General features: G+C 36.2%; 1 protein-coding gene across 3 annotated transcripts in view; it reads left to right on the forward strand.

Annotated features, from left to right (window-relative positions):
• The first annotated feature begins 1,010 nt into the window (after positions 1 to 1,010).
• Positions 1,011 to 20,115, forward strand: part of DDX50 (DExD-box helicase 50) — a 29,446-nt gene continuing 10,341 nt past the window's right edge. Inside the window, exons 1-9 of one of the 3 annotated variants that reach the window (XM_043926228.1) lie at positions 1,015 to 1,284; positions 4,395 to 4,506; positions 4,852 to 5,148; positions 7,469 to 7,544; positions 7,906 to 8,084; positions 10,331 to 10,448; positions 10,570 to 10,755; positions 11,225 to 11,370; positions 16,222 to 16,371. In XM_043926228.1, the coding sequence (XP_043782163.1) occupies positions 4,960 to 5,148; positions 7,469 to 7,544; positions 7,906 to 8,084; positions 10,331 to 10,448; positions 10,570 to 10,755; positions 11,225 to 11,370; positions 16,222 to 16,371 (1,044 nt within the window). In that variant the 5' untranslated portion in view covers positions 1,015 to 1,284; positions 4,395 to 4,506; positions 4,852 to 4,959. Of the gene's footprint in view, positions 1,285 to 1,306; positions 1,729 to 4,394; positions 4,507 to 4,851; positions 5,149 to 7,468; positions 7,545 to 7,905; positions 8,085 to 10,330; positions 10,449 to 10,569; positions 10,756 to 11,224; positions 11,371 to 16,221; positions 16,372 to 20,115 lie in introns of those variants that run through there. The other 2 variants (XM_043926226.1, XM_043926229.1) reach the window with 2 other exon arrangements.

Here is a 20,115-nt window from a genome sequence, read left to right on the forward strand (position 1 = left end):
GTTTCTTTCCTAGATTTCTCCAGATTTTCCCTATTATTCATTCTGTTTCATGGGAACATCTTTCCCAAAACGTTTTGGTAAACTCAAAGCTTTCAGATTGGTGTGGCAGAGAAAGCAAAGATCTGGGATTCAGGAGATAAGCTCTCTAGTCCCCACTGTGCCACTGATAGTGTGACTTAAGCCAAATTAATCCCTCTTAGGGGGTTGTATGCTTAGTCGTTCGGTCGTGTCCCACTATTTGTGATACATGGACTGCAGCCGCCAGGCTCCTCTATCCATCAGTATTCTCCAAGCAAAAATACTGGAGTGGGTTGCCATGCCCTCCTCCAGGGGACCTTCCCAACCCAGGGATCGAATCCCGGTCTCCCGCATTGCAGACGGATTCTTCACCGACTGAACCACCAGGGAGCCCCTTAGGGGGTTAGTTTCCTCTAATGTCAAATGGGTAAGGTGGGAAGGCCCTAAAATGAACAAAGGATTAACCTCACAACTAAAACCTTGCGGGAAGGTTGTTCTGCCCTGGCCTTCACTCCAAGCCCACCTACGGGGACCCCACGACGCCCCTTCCCATCAACGCTAGGGGCTGGCTTCGCGCGTAGCCGTTAGACGTTAACGCCTCATTCCGCAATGGGCGGGGCCGAGGCTGGCAGCTTCCGGCGGCGAAAAGCAACGCGACGCGTGGCGTTCGCTTAGCTCTCGCAGGGGCATGTCCTCCTTCCAGCCAGTCGCGCCTGTGAGCCACACTCCACCGCTGTTGGGGTTCTCCCCAAAGCTTGCACTGCACGCTGGGAAGCTCCAAATCATCTCCGCTGTGCTGCGAGGAGTTGTTCCAAGTTGGGGAGGGGGAGAGAAAGCGGGGAAAAAAAAAAATGCCGAACATTTTATGCTAATCAGTTTGCGTATCCTTTATGGCGATTGGCCAGGGTTTTACTCTAGAAGCCAATCATTTCAGAATAAGGGTGGGTCAGTCGAGACTCTTCGCATTGATTGGCTGGGAGACGGCGTCGCAAGGAAGGAGTTTAAACTGGGAGTATCCGGGATTATTTTCCCCCGCCGTGCGATGCGTGTTCCGGAAGTGACGCACGGCCTTGGCCGGGAGGCCGTCCAGCCCCCGCTTCCTTTCACGCTGTCGCTGCCCGTAGGTGGTTGTGGCCACCGTGCCCAGGGGGAGGCGGCAGCAAGCGGTGGAGGCGAATGATGCCTGGGAAACTCCTCTGGGGGGACATTATGGAGCTGGAGGCACCCTTGGAGGAGACCGAGAGCCAGAGGAAGGAGAGGCAAAAGGTGCGCTGAGGATGGGCCGCGCCTCCTGGGCAGTGCCGGCTTGGGCGGGGAGGGAAGTCTCCCTGATGGTCTGTCACCAACCGGGCCGGAGCATCCGAGGGCCTCTCCTCGCGCCGGCCTCGTTCCTGGGAGGTCGCTCTGGAACCATTCCAACCTCCACATCCCCAGCCGGAGAAGGGCAGCACTGGGCTTTGGCCCAGCCTCCCGTGGTCCCCCAGTCCTTCCCGTCGGCGCCTAAGAGATGGGCAGACTCAAGTTCTCATCGCGGAGTCAATTCTTTCCTCTTCTTAAGCAGCGAGGCCTGTCGTTTGGTTCTCGTTGGCCGTCTTAGAAGATGATTTAAGAAAAACGATTGCCTTGAATATGTGTAACTTCTCCGTCATCCTGTCCTGTATGCGAGAATCTTGGGGAAAGCGATCTTAGCTTTACAAACCTCGATAACGGGTCAGTAGAGGATTGAGGAAAAGTGTTAACAGCCAACATTGCCAGGATTTGGCTGATGGAGATCATGTGGGTTATTATTATTACTCTTGTTGTTATTACTATTATTATTAATAGTCTTTTCTCTTAGTGTTCTCATTCAATTCACAAATATTTATTGAGCCTAATTTATACCAGACTCTTTGCTGGGCACCAAGAAAGTCCCTGCCCTCAAGGAGTCTGTTAGAAGAGTTGCAGAGACTTCCCGCCCCACTTCTCAAGAGACTTAGAGAAAAGGAAACAGTGCTTTGGAGGGTAAGGAAGCAGTATTTGAAGCCTGACACTTGACCAAAGAATGAAAATATTCTGCATAGCTCCAGAAAGCCGACCCTGCCCTTCTGACCTTGTCTACAAGGTAGACTTGCCATTCCAGCCAAGCAATTATTTATTTATTTATTTTTTATTGTGGCAAAATACACGTACCATAAAATTTACATTTACTTTTTAAAATTAATTATTTTTGGCTGCCCTGGCATGTGGGATCTAGTTTCCCAACCAGGAATTGAGCCAAGGTCCTTTGTGTTGAGAGCATTGAGTCTTAGCAACTGGACCACCAGGGAGATCCCTAATTGTTTTAAAGTATATAGTTTTGTAGCAGTAAGTACAGTCACATTTGTTTGCAGACATCATCTTCATTGATCTCCAAAACTTTTCATTCTCCCAAACTGAAGCTCTGTGCCCATTAAACATCAACCTCCTCAGTTGCCCTGTCTCCCCAACCTTTGGCATCTACCATTCTCCTCTCTGTCTCTATGCATTTGACTACTCTAGATAACTCCTGTAAGTGAAATCATCAAGCAGTTATTTTAGTTTTTGCTCCTCCAAAAATACTTGTCCCTCGTTTTGCATCCATATCCTGTCCATATGTCAAAGTTCAGTTTGTGTCTGTTACAACCATTCCAGTGTACACGTACAGTAATCTCATTCCCCCTTAAAGTCTTGTTCCAGTGCTGGTCTTATAATTTGATTAGCATTTATTATGCACTTCCTTGTAAAGTTAGCTTATTCTTCCTATGTGTATCCTTCCCCCAAATTTCCCAAAGATTCTTGAGGGAAATTACCATATCTTTGCCCATGCTTGCATTTCACTTTATCTTTGTAAATTGGTAGTTTTCACATTGTAGTTTCTCCAGATGTACTCATTGATTTTCCTTTAGTTATGAAAGATAATGAAAGATTTGGAAACAGATTAGAGTACCAACTAATAGAAATAGAGCATTCACATAGTGGTCTGGCGTTGAGATGAAGGTAACTGGGTTTGGATATGTTGAGATACGGAGCTGGGCCTTAGGTTCTCAGAATTGGGGTGCAGGTTAGGAAGGAAGCCTGGAAATGTATGTTGAAGCCATGAAAATGGTATGAAAGTGTACATAAAGAACAGAGACTTAAGCGTCCACAAAAGGAGAAAGAGGAAACATCGAAGAAGATAGAGGTAAGAGAGTAAAGAGGGGATATTGTGTTTTGGAAGCCAAGAAAGTGGAGAATGTTGAGCACGGTGGATCTGATATGGAACAATGTATTTCATCACCTTGTGATTTTGCTGGGCTTGGACCTTCAGGTCTAATTTTACCTTGCTTCATCTCCCTGAAGTGCTGGGCCCAGGAGCAATTGAAACCCCAAGGCTGGGTCTATAAATAATCTTGTTTTTCTATAGAACCTATTGGTTTGATGAGATGTGGGCTAGTTCAGTTAACTAAAGATCAAATGATGTAACATATAACTGTATAGCTTGTATTAACGTAAAGCTCTAATGTTTACAAAGCATTTTCATATATGTTACTCATTTTTCATAGCAACTTTTATTTTATGGATGAGAAACTTGTACGTGAAAGTGTATTCTGTATAAAAACTGTAAATCATGGTGAAATATTTTGGTGGTGGTAGTTTTTAACAAGACAAGTCATTACTATGTCATTTATTTTGAACGTTTGACCAAGTAATTTTGAAGTGCTGAATTCCCAAAACATTTCTTGCTGTATGCCAATATTAAAACGCTGGCTACTAGCTTGGCATTTCAAAACTAAAGTTGCAGAAAGCCACCTCCTTTCCTCCTTTTTAAGTCCTGTTAGCCAAAAAAATTTTTTTTCTGTTATCCAGATTTTAAAAACTTCAAAAAAAATTTCTAGGATTATTAATACAGTTGTCCTTCCATAGGAGTATTAACAAACATGGTTTTATATAAATTACATACTTTGGTCTCTGTTTATCAGAGTTTAGAGAGGAAGCATGATGTGAAAAGAGCATGGGCTTTCAAGTCAAATAGCACTTTCATTTGCAGGAAATCCCATATGTGGGTCTTTGCAAAGTTACTTATATCTGAGAACTTGTTTCCTCGTCTGTAAAATGGCAAAGCTAATACAGGTTCCCTATCCCTTATCCAAAATCCTTGAGGCTAGTTTTGGAATTCAAAACTCCGGGGATTTTTAAAAGGGTAACACCTCGGTAGAGTTTGGGGCCCCCAACCTATAATCAAACACTTTAATGTTAAATATGAATATTCATATTGAATGGAATAAATAAAGATTATAAATAGTTTTACGTTTTTTGAAGTCAAATTTTGCCACAAAATGACTTGAGGTCAGATAAGGTTTTGTCTCCAAATAAGTTACAAAAAAACTTTCGGTTTTCAGAGCATTATGGATATCGGAATTTCGGATAAGGGATTATGGACCTGTACTTCCCTTATAGGGTTGTTATGAAGATTTAAACAAGATAAGCTGAAAACATTTTACACAGTGCTGGGTAGGTACTCAATAAATCTTAATTTCTTTCTTGAAGATATTAGAAATTTCTGCTTTTTAATTTATAGTCTTGAGTTCTCATTCTTTTACTGAAAAGGAATTATTTCAGTTTCCCTTAAATGTTATAATGGGATTAGAGAGGGACTAGAGGCCAAGTCTTAAGAGTGCAAGAGTTGGGATGAGACAGAAAACAATGGATAGCAACTAGTCTAGAATTCTACCAGCTAACTTTTTAAGATTGCGATAAATTGAGCTTTGCTGGTTGGGGGGTCATACTCTAACTTCTCTAGAGTCTTAAAAGCAGACCTTGTGACCCTCCTGTCACTGCTTCTTTGTTTTTCCACAGAGTGATAGAAGGAAGTCAAGGCACCATTATGACTCAGATGAGAAATCAGAAACAAGAGAAAATGGTGTTACAGATGACTTGGATGCTCCCAAACCCAAAAAAGCTAAAATGAAAGAGAAGCTAAATGGTGACACCGAGGAAGGATGTGATAGACTTTCAGATGAATTTTCTAAATCTCATAAGCCAAGAAGAAAAGATCTATCAAATGGAGATATTGATGAACATGAAAAAAAATCAAAGCGAGTGTCATCTTTAAATAGTTCTACTCATAAATCAAGTGATAATAAACTAGAAGAGGTATGGATATTTTTTGTTTTGCATTTGACATTATCCTTGAAATATAGGATAATTTGATTTTTATAGACTAATTAGAATTGATTCTATAATATTTCCTGCTTAATGTCCAATACTCTCAGTTGGACTGGGGGATCTATAGAGCTGAAACCTGAGCCTTTTTTCTTTTGTCCTTTGTTTTTTTCGTTATATTACCTTTTTCTTGGTGCAGAGGTTGGTGGAGAAGGAGTGGTGGTCAAATTTAAATCTTTCCTGTACATTGGGTTCCTAAATAGATTTTCCAAATTGCTAATTGATGGTCACCTACTTGTATTCTTGTGGTTATTTCAGTCCTTGCCAGTACTCATTAATTAAATTCTGACTTTTCTGAAAACAGGGTACATAAAGTCTTCTTGATATTGTATATTTTGCCTTATTATTATTGTACTTCTGTAACAATAGCAACTTTAAGTGATTTTAGGTCTTACTGTAATTCAGTCTTAAAGCTGTTTGCTATTTTTAAGCAGAAATGACACATATACAAATGATCTGAAGATCTCTGTTCTCCTGGGTATTAATTTTGGGGGGAGGTATCGAAAACATGCTTAGTATAGAATCTTCATTCCTGGGTCACTGCTTTTATCACTATCTGTTAGTGTAGGTATTTTCTTGCACTGAATTTATTCAATTTGTATCTTCTTCTAGCAGAGTTCATGGGTTTATCTAGGTATTATAAATTGTCAGTAAATCATTCAGATCTTCAGAAAGAAACAACTTTGAGATGCTTAATAACTTGATATTTAGTATTCTTTATATTTAAAAAATCTGATAGTTGCTGTTAATTTAGATACATTTGAACTGAATGTGCTATCTTTGGGAAGCTTTGAGAGAAGATGTTGAATCCTTGCTTTACAGTGTCTCCTGCAGTTTGTGAGTTTGCTGTCTGTCAGGAAGCACATCTGTTAGAAAGTTGATCTAAAGAAGGCCCTGCAAATCTGAGTTGCTCAGTAGTGGAATGTACATCTTGCTGTGTTGGGATTTTTGCCTGCTATACTGCTCTGTATTATAATAGGCTTAACTTTATTATTTTGTTTAGATTATGTTAGAGTTCAGGAATTCTACTTTTAGGAGTTTTCTTTCTAAAGACATAATCATGAGGTGTGCCGAGTTGTGGGAATCAGTATCTTATCACAGTGATGTTGATAATAGCAAAAAATTTAAACATCTTAAATGTCTGATAGTAGGCAAATCGGTTTAATAATATGTTGCTATATTCCTGCAATAGAATGCATTGATTCTAAAGAGCATAAGTATGTTAAAAAGGTATTCAGTCTATCTTATTAAATGCAAAAAAAAGCAGATTACAAAATAGTATATGCAATATGATTTTATTTAATTTTAAAATGTATATATGCATAGAGTAAGGATTGGACAAGTGTGTGTTTCAAATGTGGTTTTAGCTGACCAGATTGTAGATAACTTTAAAATGTCTTTCTATTAATATGTAGTTTCTAAAATTTCTGCAATGAAAATGTATTATTTTTGTAATAAAATTTTTTTCTTTTAATCTTAAAAAAAAACAGCATTTAGGTTTGCTTAAATGGATTACATTTGCATTTGATATTATATCTTTTATCTGGTTCTTGGTTTGAAAATTGCTGTTGTGTATGATTTTGTAATTACTTTCTTTAAACAACCAATGATAAAGTTTATAAAGTAGATATATTGTCTTTGTTTTATATATACATTGACTAATATACAAAGTTTTCAATAGATGTTAAATTATAATATATATGTGTATAACCTGTATATATATGTTAGAGAAATTTTCAAGCTTATAGGAACTTTTCCTTGTATGAGTGAACTAAAATATGCTTTTTAGATTCATAGAACAACTTACTTAACTTTTAGAAACAATTTACTTTCCTCATTGCTTAGTTTCTTTTGAGGTTGGTTTATAGTCTGGTGTTAATCTTGTAATTAATACTACCTATATCTGTGAATATGGAGTTATTGAATAACTTCTGTAATATCTTAGTCAAGTGGAATTATATTTTGATTTATGTAGTAAATGTATGTCTAAAGGAAGTTTTATGTCTGAGTTAATAATTTTTAAATGCTTTATGGGAAAATGTATTAAATAAGCTTGATGTTTAAAGGGATACTTTTGAGATTAAAAGAATTTCCCATTAATTTATCTTGTAAGTTACCCAGTTTTTGCAAGTACTAACTAGAAATTGATTTGCTAGCTCCTTTAGTAAAACTAAAAGCAGTAAATGCATGAAAGATTCTAAATACCTAGTTGGATATGAACTGTATTAGAACTTTGATTTCATTTTGACAGACCCTAACACGTGAACAGAAAGAAGGAGCCTTCTCCAATTTCCCTATTTCTGAAGAGACTATAAAGCTTCTGAAAGGTACAATGAATTTTAATGCATATGCAATTGAAAATCTAAAACTAGATTTTAGAAAACTCTTGTACCTTTTCTGACCCAGAGAAAAATGTACAAAACAGAGAAATAGCTTTTGTAATTGCAGTTATTTCTACATCATTTTTTGGGTATTCTGATCAGTTTTTAACAAAGAATTAAATGTATTTGTTAAAAGTTGAGACCAATTTTTAAATAATTCCTCTTTGGGGTAGGAATAGTTGTAGATGTTGCCAGGTGGTATATCTTTAGGCACATGTTGATGAATCAGAAATGTTAATTTCAAATAAATGTATTTTTTCTTAATGCTAGTCTTAAGTAAATATTTCAATGAAATTTCGTTTTACAGGTCGAGGGGTAACATATCTCTTTCCTATTCAAGTTAAGACTTTTGGTCCTGTATATGAAGGAAAAGATTTAATTGCTCAAGCGCGGACAGGAACAGGAAAGACATTCTCTTTTGCCATCCCCTTGATTGAAAGACTCCAAAGAAATCAAGAGACAATTAAAAAAAGCCGCTCACCAAAGGTAACCATTATAGGGAGTAAAAGTTTTAAACATTACTCTAATGGAAAGAGAAAGAAAGAATATACCGGTCTTGGGAATTTCTTGGTGGTCCATTGGTTAGGACTTGGTGCTTCTACTGCCATGGCCCTGGTTCAGTCTCTGGTCAGGGAACTAAGGTCCTGCAAGCTGCATGGCATGGCCCAGAAAGAAACAGTATACTGGTCTTAAGTTCAAGTGCCCCAAAGATAGAAAAGTTACTCCTGGGGCATAAAGTAAAAATTTGGGGCCTAAAGCAAAAGTCTGATTTTTAAGATAAATCTCAAGTGAAGCTAAAGTGAGTTATTGCATATGAATGTAATGTCTGTGGATCCATAGATGTCTTTGATAACTGTATGTTTTGAAGCCAGCATATCTAATTTCTTCTTTTTTCAGTCCTAACCTTTGCTTTTTTTCTTTTTTTTCTAACCTTTGCTTTTAAACAGTGATTTTGCTAGAGGTATTAATTTATTTGGTCATTCAGTAAATAATATTTATTTTATTGATTGACTTTTAGAGTATTATAGAAATGATACTGAAGATCTGTCTTAACATTATCAGTAGTAAAGAACAGAGAGGACCTAGTGAAATTTTGGCCTAAACTTTGGCCTTTTTAGAACCTGTGTTCACTTTCAGATTCATAAAAGTGCAGGGAAAAAAAAACAGTTTTGGGACTTGCCTGGCCATCGAGTGGCTAAAACTCCAGGGTTCCACTGCAGGGGTCACAGGTTCAGTCCCTGGTCAGCCACCTGGGGATCCCCAAATAGTGTGAAAGTAAATTCACATATATGACTGTAATTAAATAATAATGGTCTTGGAACAGGACAGATCTTTTTTAGAGAGTTCTGTTTCTTAGGTGAAATTAGGAAGATTGAGAGTAATAGAAATAGGACACAATCCCAACACTATCTTTAAAACTTTCATGCTAGAAGGATGTTACTGGAGATTCCAACTCTGTCACTTCTAGCTATTTGATCTTGGGTGAGACTCAACTTCTCTAAGGCTCATGTTCCTCATTTGTAAAATTGGGAAGATAATACCACATCATAGGTTTTTTGTGTGTGAGGATTAAATGAAATTGTGTAAAGCACTGTTGTTTGCATAATTATAATTGACCCTGTACATTGAAAGGTTATGGCTACCTTTTGTTAAATCTGCAGTTTCAAAATATAAAAAAAGGGAATTGAAGTGTAAATCAATTTCTGTATAACCTGTTTGAAGCATGAGTTTTATTTGCTTAATAAAACAAGTAAGTCTCTTGGAATCCTGTGTAGAAGAAGCTCTTCTCATTAAACACCAAACAGTTAAGTCCATTCTCCGGTGTGTACATGCTAAGTCACTTCAGTTGTGTCTGACTCTTTGAGACCCTATGCACTATAGCCTACCAGGTTCATCTATCCAAGGGATTCTCCAGGCAAGACTACTGGAATGGGCTGCCATGTCCTTCTCCAGGGGATCTTACCTACCCAGGGATCAAACTCACATCCCTGCACAACTCCTGCATTGGCAGGTGGGCTCTTTACTGCTAGCACCACCTGGGAAGCCCTCCATTCTCTGGTGCTAGCTACAAATTCAATTTTATATGCTACTTGCAATTTAAATAAATTGAACTATTTCTTTTCAAAAAATGGCACATGTTGGACATTCATTCATTCATTCAACAAATATTTTTTGAGTACCTGCTTTGTGCCACGCACTGTTTGAAGTCCAGGAAATATAGTAGCTCATACTGACATAAATCTCTGCATTCATGGAGCTTACATTTTAGTGGGCAAGATAGACAGTGAGCAAATATGTAGAATATAAATATTTTATATGGTATAAGTGTTAAAAAGAAACAGTTAATCAGGGTTGGGAGGATATGAAAAGAAGGTTAGGAATCTTTTTGAGAAAGTGACTTTTGAAAAGAGATCTGAAGGAAGTAATGGTGGTTTTCAGTCCCTAAGTTGTGTCCAAGTCTTGTGATCCCGTGGACTGTAGCCTGCCAGGCTCCTCTATCCATGAAATTTTCCAGGCAAGAATACTGGAGTGGGTTGCCATTTCCTTCTCCAGAAGGAAATAAAGGAGGATATAATAAACATAAGCCGTCCTTGTTATTGTTTGTGCTCTGTCTTTAAATACTATGACATTAATGATGAGATTTCTAGTTTTAAATGCTTCTTAAAAAGTCTCAGTTTGAATTTAGAGATCTATAGAAATTTATCTTTTTGTTTTTAAAACCTTTTGCTCAGGTACTTGTTTTGGCTCCTACAAGGGAACTGGCAAACCAAGTAGCCAAAGACTTCAAAGATATAACTAGGAAACTCAGTGTGGCATGTTTTTATGGTGGAACATCATATCAAAGCCAAAGTGAGTAACTATATATGATGGTAGCACAAAGATCCATTTGCTACTGAAATTAAAAAAAAACTATGATGTGAAAATCTATATTTGAATTTTATATATTACTGATATTTCTCTCCTCTCACAGTTAATCATATTCGAAATGGTATTGACATCTTGGTTGGGACCCCAGGTCGTATCAAAGACCATCTGCAGAGCGGCCGATTAGATCTTTCTAAACTGCGCCACGTTGTGCTTGATGAAGTGGATCAAATGTTAGATTTAGGTTTTGCTGAACAAGTTGAAGACATTCTCCATGAGTCCTACAAAACTGGTATATACTAATTTAAAATAAGCACATTTAGCAATTATTCTCTTATCTAAAAGCTTATGAGTTGTTTATTTTATAATTTTTAATATTAATACATGTCCCCAGTGTTCTAACAAAACTAAAAGTATTTGGTATCTTTTCTTCTGAACAAGAATGCTTAATAATCATTTTCTTCGCTTTCCATGTTTTCTTACGTGTATTATTTTATAGGAGTAGTTTTACTGACTTATTTTACTGATTTCATTGCTCATTGTTCTTTCTTAAATTTACATCTTCCGCTTCGGTTCAGTTTTCTTCATATTTTCCCTCAGTTTTGAAAGTTGAAAGTTTTAATAACTGCAGTAAAGTTCAAAATTCACCCCAAGTTTTGAATTTTTCATTATTTCTTTGAAGTTTGGGGGGATTTTTAAGAGCTGACTATCTTGTGGGATATTAAGAAATAAAGCATTTGAATTCTTTTTGTTTATTTAAGATTCTGAAGACAATCCTCAGACTTTACTTTTTTCAGCAACTTGCCCGCAGTGGGTATACAAAGTTGCAAAAAAATACATGAAATCCAGATATGAACAGGTTGACCTTGTTGGGAAAATGACTCAAAAGGCTGCAACTACTGTAGAAGTAAGTAGCTTTCCATTGTGATAGATTTTAGCTTTTAGTTGGTGTTTTGAAATTTGTTGAAGCTGAACATATGTTTTGGGTACCAATTCAGGCCAAATCTTTTGTTTTTGGTCCTTAGTCAGTAAGATGCCTAGGTATTTCTATAGTCTAAGACTGAGGAGCAGAGTAAAATAGGGGAAAAAGTTTGCAAACAGGCAAGTCCTAACAGGAGAGAGATACAAATATCCATAGAGACAGATTTAAAGTATGTAGAATGTGAGAAGTGAGGTGATTTTTCACAGTTTGCTGGTGTTGGGATAATTTATTAAAGCTTAGGTGGAATAAAGATCCTCATTTCATACCCTGTACCAACAGTATGCACCAATATTTAAAAAAATGAAGCCATAAAATAATTTACAGCAGTTTGTAGATCATTATTTGATTTCAGGGAGGGAAGGCTTTTCTAGACATAAAGATAGAAGACACCATAAAGGAAAAGCTTTATAATTTTGACTCTATGAAAATTTAAACTTGTAGTATATATATATATATTTTTAAACTTGTAGTATATATTTTTTTAAGAGAATTAAGGTAATATTTGCAATATTTTTGACAAGTATGTATCACATATGTCACCTTTACATTTGATAGATGTACATATATGTGTATGTAGATAAAAATAGTCCAGATGGACAAGAGTATGATCTTTAAACACAACATAATGGCTAAAAAGAATGAATTTGAGTGATAAAACCAGATTACAAAATTCTCAGTACAGAATCATACTATTTTAAAAGATACACAAATAGTCCTAAATAGATTCTTTAGATATTTATAGGTGGATAGGTGGGAAGGATAAGCATCAAACTAATAATAATGATTACTTCTGGGAAAGAAGAGCTCTTTAAAAACAAACAAACCCACAAAGTTACCATCACAGTAGAAAAAACCAATTTTTAAAAATATCTTTAAATAGCTAGTGTTCACATTATCCCAGTTGTCCTTTTTTTGGTAAGTAGTTCGTTTGAATATGGATTCACATAAGATCCTTATATTGCTACTGGTTTATATGTGTTTTAATTTTTTTTTATTCTTGTGTTGAACGTTTACTCACCATATCTTTTTCTTTTTTAAAATTGAAATATAATTGATGTGCAATATTATGTTAGTTTCAGGTGTACTAAATAGTGATCTAGTGATCTGATATTTGCATATGTTATGAAATGGTCACCACAAGAAATCTGATAACCATCTGTTCCCATACTCAGTTGTTGCAATATTTTTGACCATATTCCTTATGCTGTATATTGCATCCCTTTGGCTTATTTATTTTATAACAGGAAGTTTTTACCTATCAATCCCTGTCACCTGTTTCAAGTCCCCCCCGACTTTGGCACTTCAAAACAGTACCTCTGTTTTGTGTTTTGTATCTATGTTTCTGTTTTCATTTTTTTTGTTTTGTTTTTTAGGATTCCACATATAAGTGAGATCATACAGTATTTGTCTCTCTCTCTGACATTTTCTAGATTCATCCATGTTGTTGAAAATGGCAAGGTTTCGTTTTCTTATTTATCACTGAGTAATATTCCATCATATATATCTTCTTTATCCAATTATCTATTAAATCTTTTAAATATAGATTCCTCTGTCCCTTCTTTTCTTTGCAGTTTTTAATTGAATAAAAGATTGTCTTTCAAGTTTCCCATAGTTTCAGTTTTGTTGATTTGCAACTCTAGTGTTAGTTAACATGTTCCTCTGCTTTAATATTCCTGTGAGTTAATGGTTAGATTGTCAGGCTTGATGAGATTCAGGATCTTTTTATTTTTATTTATTTGCTAGGTTGGTGCAGACGTAATTATGTTTTGGGACTGTGAATTTTAAATCAATACAACTAGGTTCAGACACATCTTTATTAATCAAAATAAGAACCATTTCAATCAACACATTTTTGCCAACAAGAAATAAGTTTGCTTATTCTTATAGCATAAAAATCCATGCTTTGGGATTCAACGAACTCTTGGAAAGCATTTTCTTCATCCTGCTGATGGTGGAAGCGTTTTCCCTACAAAAAGTTGTCAAGATGCTTGAAGAAGTGGTAGTCAGTGGCAAGAGGTCAGGTGAATGTGGCAAATGAGGCAAAGCTTCATAGTTCAACTTTTGAAGTGTTGGTCATGCAGTGTGCAGTCAGGTGTTGTCATGGAGAAGAATTGGACCCCATCTTTTGAATAATGCTGGTGGCAGGTGTTTCAGTTTTCAGTGCTTTTCATCAATTTGTTGAGCATACTTCTCAGATGTAATGATTTCGCCAGGATTCAGAAAGCTATAGTGGATAAGATGGGCAGCAGACTACCAAACAATGACTGTGATCTTTTGGTGCAAGTTTGGCTTTGGAAGTGCTCTGGAGCTTCTTCTCAGTCCAACTACCAAGCTGATCGTCAACTGGTTGTCATGTAAAATCCACTTTTCATTGCACGTCATAATCCGATCGAGAGATGGTTCGTTGTTTGTTCCATAAAATAAGAGAAGACAACACTTCACAATGATGATTTAAAAAAAATTTTTGGTCAGCTCATGAAGCATCCACTTATCAAGCTTTTTTACCTTTCCAGTTTGTTTCAAATGCCAAACAACTATAGAATGGTCAACTTTTGAGTTCTTCGGCAACATCTTGTGCAGTTGTAAGAGGATCAGGTTTGATAATCCTCTCAATTGGTTGTTGCCAACTTCCATGGCCAGCCACTGTGCTCCTCATCTTCAGGGCTCTTGTCTCCTTTGCAGAACTACTTGAACCACTACTACACTGTCTGTTCGTTAGCAGTTCCTGGGCCGAATGTGGTGTTCATGTTGTGAGTTGTCTCTGCTGTTTTATGACCCATTTTGAACTCAAATAAGAAAGTTGCTTGAATTTGCTTTTTTGTGTAACATCATTTCCATAGTCTAAAATAAGTATGATATAAGTAATAAGTTATTAGTAAAAAAAAAAACCCATAAAGCGAGAAATGCACAGCAAAAGGATGTATAAGATAACCTCATTTAGAATGTAGTCCAAAAATGGCAAATTTCAACAATGCAAAAACCATTATTACTTTTGCACCAACCTGATATTTTAAAAATTTATTTATAGCTGTGCTGGGTCATCGTTGCTGCCTGGGTTTTTCTCTAGTTGCAGCAAGTGGGGGCTTCTCTCTAGTTGTGGTATGCGGCTTCTCATTGTGGCAGCTTCTCTTGTTGCAGAACTCTGGCACTGGGTGTGCAAGGTTCCGTAGTCGTGGCACGTGAGCTCTGTAGTTACAGCTCTGGGGCTCTAGAGCACAAGCTCAATAGTTGTGGTGCACTCGATGTGGGATCTTCCTGGATCAGGGATTGAACCCTGGTGTCCTGCATTGGCAGGCATGTTTTTTTTTACCACTGAGCCACCAGGGAAGCCCTGCTTTTTTATTTTTATTTTTGGGAGGTGGAGAGGAAGAAGCAAGACTTTGATTTACCTGGTACAGATGATTCTTAATTTTCTTCTTTGTGCTTGGTGTGTTTTCCATGTGTTCAATAATTAATTGTTTTAAATAATTTTATTGAGATACAGTATGTTAAAATGAATAGATTTAAAATGTTACAGTAGATTTTTCCTCAGCATTTTATCATGAAGACTTTCAAACACTGAAAGCTGAGAGAATTTTATAGTGAACACCCATGTACCCATCAGCTAGATTCTGCCAGTAATATTTTGCTGTATTTGCTTATTGCCTGTCTACTCATCCCTTATATCGATCTGATTTTTTAATTTACTTCAAATTACAGAAATTGTATACTTCCCTGTAAGTTGTTCTTGTTTTTTGGCTATACTATGCCGCTTGCAGGATCTTAGTTCAGGGATTAAACTCTTGCCCTCAGCAGTGAAAGCGTGGAATTCTAACCATTGGACTGACATTGAATTCCCTTCCCATAAGTATTTTAGTGTGCATATCTTTAGCTAGATTTCAATATTTACAATTTTTTGAGTTGAAGTAAAATTCATATAGCTAAAATTAAACACTTTGAAGTGTGCAATTCAGAGTCATTTAGTACATTCATGGTATTATACAACCATTGCTTCTATTTACTTCCAAAACACGTCGTTACCGGAAAAGGAAATCCTGTAGCTATTAAGCAGTCACTGTCCATTCCCACCTTATCCTAGCCAACCAGGCAGCCACCAATCTTCTTTCTGTCTCTATGGATTTACTTCTGGATATTTCATATAAATGTAATCATTACAACATGTGGCTTTTTTGTGTTGGACTTCTTTGACTTAGCATAATGTTTCTGAGATTCATCCACCTAATATTTACAGTTTTTAAGATAAGATTTACATACAACAAAATGCAAGATTTTAAGTGTACATTTGCTTCATTTTGGTAGATTCATGTATGTGTGCAACCCAAAACCCTATCAAAACAAAGAATACTATACCATCATCACAGAAAGTTCCCCCTGCCCCTGCCCATTCCCCTTTCAGAGGCAACCCACTGTTGTGTTTTTTCCATCATAGATTAGTTTTGCCTGTTCTAAAACTTCATATAAATGGTATCATATTGTGTGTACTCTTTTTCTGTAAGGCTTCATTCACCTAGGATATGTTTTGAGATTCATCTATATTGTTGTACAGATCAGTAGTTGGTTCCTTTTAACTGCTGAAGAGTATTCCACTGCATAAGTGTACTACAATTTGCCTATTGTTTCACTTGTTGAGGGCTGTTTTAAAGTGGCATCAGGGAGTATCATTGTCTTATTGTCTTCCAGGAAGACCAATTCTTGAGCAAATAGAAATAAATGTAGAAAAGAAATCTTTTCAATAATTTGAATGAAGCAGATATTTGATATTTTCTTTTCTTAAAGCATTTGGCCATCCAGTGCCACTGGTCTCAGAGACCAGCAGTTATTGGAGATGTCCTTCAAGTCTACAGTGGGTCTGAAGGGAGGGCTATTATCTTCTGTGAGACCAAAAAGAATGTAACTGAAATGGCCATGAATCCACACATAAAACAGGTAAGTCTTTTTTCATGCTTTCTTTAATTGAGATTATAGATTATGAATCACTGAGTAAAAAAGTCATGTCCTTTGTAGTCTAGGTTTGATTGTCATTCTTAGAGTTGAGTCTAATTCAGAAAGATGTTAGAGCCAGCCTCTCATGATCTGTTAAGTCAGGATAGAATTCTGTCCATTTTTTTTTTTTTAATATATGATTTCTAAATCCTCTTGCAACTCTTTATTTATTTGGCTATGCTGGATCTTAGTTGTGGCATGTGAGATCTTCAGTTGTAGCATATGGGATCTCGTTCCCTGCCCAGAGATTGAACCCACCCCCCTGCATTGGGCATATGGAGTCTTAGCTGCTTGACCACCAGGAAAATCCTGAATTCTATCCATTTTCATCAGAAGTTTTCTTAAGACTTTGAAAATGTGATCTTGAAAACACAAAAGAGGGAAACAAGATGAGTTTCTATGGATAAGAATGGGTAATGTTGTAGAGTTGTGTATAAGTTGAAACACAAATATTTACTGAATGAATGGGTCAAAACACTAAATCCTTATGTCTTTTTTAAGTTTTTATAATAGAAAATTTCAGACTTATCTAAGACATATACAGAAGTTGACAGTGTCATGAGCCCCTGTGTATTCGTTTTTCAGCTGCAACAATTATTTTATCCATTTAAATGCCCCCTCACTTCTTGTGCCTTAATTAGCCTGATGCAAATGATAGATAACATGTTATTATGCCCAGAAATATTTGGGTATGTATTTCTAAAATAAAAGGATTATTTTTTTAAAAACTCACAATACTGTTAATGACATCTAAAAAATTAATAATAATTAATATCTTCAAATATCAGTCTTCAAATTCTCTATTGCTTCATGCATACATGCTTTGTTTTTTCTTTTATGGCTTTTTTTTTTTTAATCCAAATAAGTGATTTCATTAAATCTCTTCAATACATGGATTCTTCAGTTTCTTCTTATAGCTTTTTAAATTATTTAAGAAACCAAGTTTTCATGAGTGATACCATTTAACAGAAAATAGTATGCTGCTGCTTTCTGTATTTCCTGTAAATTGAGGTTTGTTTGTTTGTGCAAATTTATTTCATCGATAATATACTTCCATTAGGAGATATGTAATATCTAGTTCTTTTTCCTTTTTATGATATTAACATCTATTGGTAACAACACCATTGGCCTTTGTATCAGTGTCTCTTCAGTCATTTTTGCTGTCACTTAGTATCTAGAAGATTCCCAAGGAAGGGCTCATGATTCACTTTTCACTCTCATGCATTGGAGAAGGAAATGGCAAGTTGCCCACTGCGGTGTTCTTGCCTGGAGACTCCCAGGGACAGAGGAGCCTGGTAGGCTGCCGTCTCTGGGGTTGCACAGAGTCGGACACAACTGAAGTGACTTAGTAGTAGTAGTAGTATTGATGATAGCTTGTTTGTAACTTTAAAATCATTTTGGATGGATATAAAATTCTTGGTTTACCTTTTCCTTCAGTATCTTAAATATGTTTTCCATTGGAATAAAGCATACTATAAAAAGTCTGATGCCAGTCTGATTTTTTCCTGTTATAAGTGATTGATTTAGTTTTTTTGCCTGAATACAAATGTGTTTTTTCCTTTTTCTTTAAAAATCAGTAGTTACACTAGAATTTATTTTGGTGTTGTTCACTTTTTATGAGTGCACAGTGCACACAATTTGTAGTTTCAAATATACGTATTTTTAAATGTCAGCAAAATTTCTTGAATTCTAATTTTTCTGGTATTTGGTTTGTCTGATTGCTTTGGTTTTTTTCTTCAAGGACTCCTGTTATACATATGTTGGCTCTTTTTTCCTCTCTCCTTTATCACTTGATAACAGATTTTTAAAATCTTTATTTAAATTTTCAAACTTTTCAAAATTAAGGCATCATTTGTTGTATTCAATCAGTCTTGTATTCCTTCCAGTGTAGTCTTCATTGGTGAAAAGTCTTTGCCTTTTATTTCTACCTCTTTGAGTCATTTCATCCCATATTTTACTTTTTCTCATTCTGATTTTTCTTGTTCTCTCATATATCATATATTGAAAAATTTTTCTTTTAGCTGACTCAGAAATATAATACATACTCTTTTATCTGTTTTGCAGGCATGCCTTTCTAGAGCTCTTTCATTGTTTTGGTGAATATTTTTATTTGTCCTCTTATAATTACTTTCTATAGTATTTAACCATAACCTATTCTGTTGCTCATTTTTAGATGGGATTAATCTTTTCAAACTTTTGATGGGGAGCTATGGGTCAGAATAGTTTTCTCACTTCACAGGTCTAGAGCTGCCTCTTTTATTTTTGATAGTATTTAAGAATACAGTCTACAAAGTGTATCTCAGTAAAGCTGTTTTAAAAAAGTCTCCCACTTTCTGAGCTCTGGTTGATTTTCCCTTCACTTTTATCTGAGAGTCATCTCGTTCTTTTGCTTCTGGGATCCCTGTCATCCTCAGTTTGAATTTTAGGGCTTTGTCCCTGCAAGGAAGCATCAGTTTGTTAGTTTGAAAGTTCATTTGGGCCCAGACTGTTTCAGGCTTTTTCAGCAGAATTTCTAGAATTCTAATTTTTTTGGTATTTGGTTTCACATTTTATCTCTGGCTCCTCACAATCACCCTTAAATGTGTAAGAATTCTACCAGTTTCAACTGACTTTCTCAAATTATGCTTTCCCTACTATGCTTTCTGGGGAGTATCTATCTGTTCTTAGGACTAGTAAGCCCCCCCCCCCACCCCCCCACCCCCCCCGCCATAGGTTTTTATCTCTACTTGCCTATGTTTGGAAGTCATGAAAATACTTTGTCACTAAATTTTGTCATAGATGTTTGTGGAAAAGTATATTTGCTTTTGACTTTAAAAAAAAGTATCTTTTCTTGAAGCAGTTCTCCTAATTTGGGTTCCATGATATCACACAGGTTTTCTTCCTTCTTCCCTGGCTAATCTTTCCCAACTTTGTTGAAGTCTTTTTGTATTCTTACTTGCACTTTAAATACTGGCATTCCTTACAGTTCTATTTCTGTAATTGTTCTCACTTATTAACATGTTCTTTCTGTGTATAGTGATTAGTTGCACTTTGGAGTCAGAACACAATGTAAATTCCAGTTGTGTTATTTCCTGGCTCTGTAACCTAGGGCAAATCACTTCATATTTCACTGCCCATGTTCCCATTTTAAAAATTGGTATTAATTTTTTTTTTTACTTTTAAGACAAAATAATTTAAGGTGTTTATTACAGTGCTTTTCTTACAACAAGCAGTCAGTAAGTATAGAAATATAGAAGTATAGCTGTGGAATTTGCTGGTGGTCTAGTGGTTAGGACTAAGTATTGTTATGTGTATAGATAAATATAACTAATCACTCCTATGGTTCCAGTCATATGTGCACATGCTATCTGTTTACAAACTTCTCTTTATAATACAGTTTTACAGTAGCTATTAAAATGTTAAATGTTTATAATTTTTGACCTAGGAATTCAACTTCTAGATATGTAATCTACTGAAATATACATATATTGAGGGATCTGGAGATATAGTACAAGGTTGTTTACTATAGCATTGTTTCTAAAGGTGAAAGGTTGGATCCTACCCAAATGTTCATTAGTAGAGTATTGCTAAAATAAATGATACTGGGAATTTCCTGGCAGTCCAGTGGTTAGGACTCAGAGCTTTCACTGCTGGGGCTGGGCTGAGTCCCTGGTGGGGAAACTAAGATTGCATGGGTTGCGGCCAGAA

This window comes from Cervus elaphus, chromosome 15 (assembly GCF_910594005.1).
Source record: "Cervus elaphus chromosome 15, mCerEla1.1, whole genome shotgun sequence".
In the NCBI taxonomy this organism is placed as follows: domain Eukaryota; kingdom Metazoa; phylum Chordata; class Mammalia; order Artiodactyla; family Cervidae; genus Cervus; species Cervus elaphus.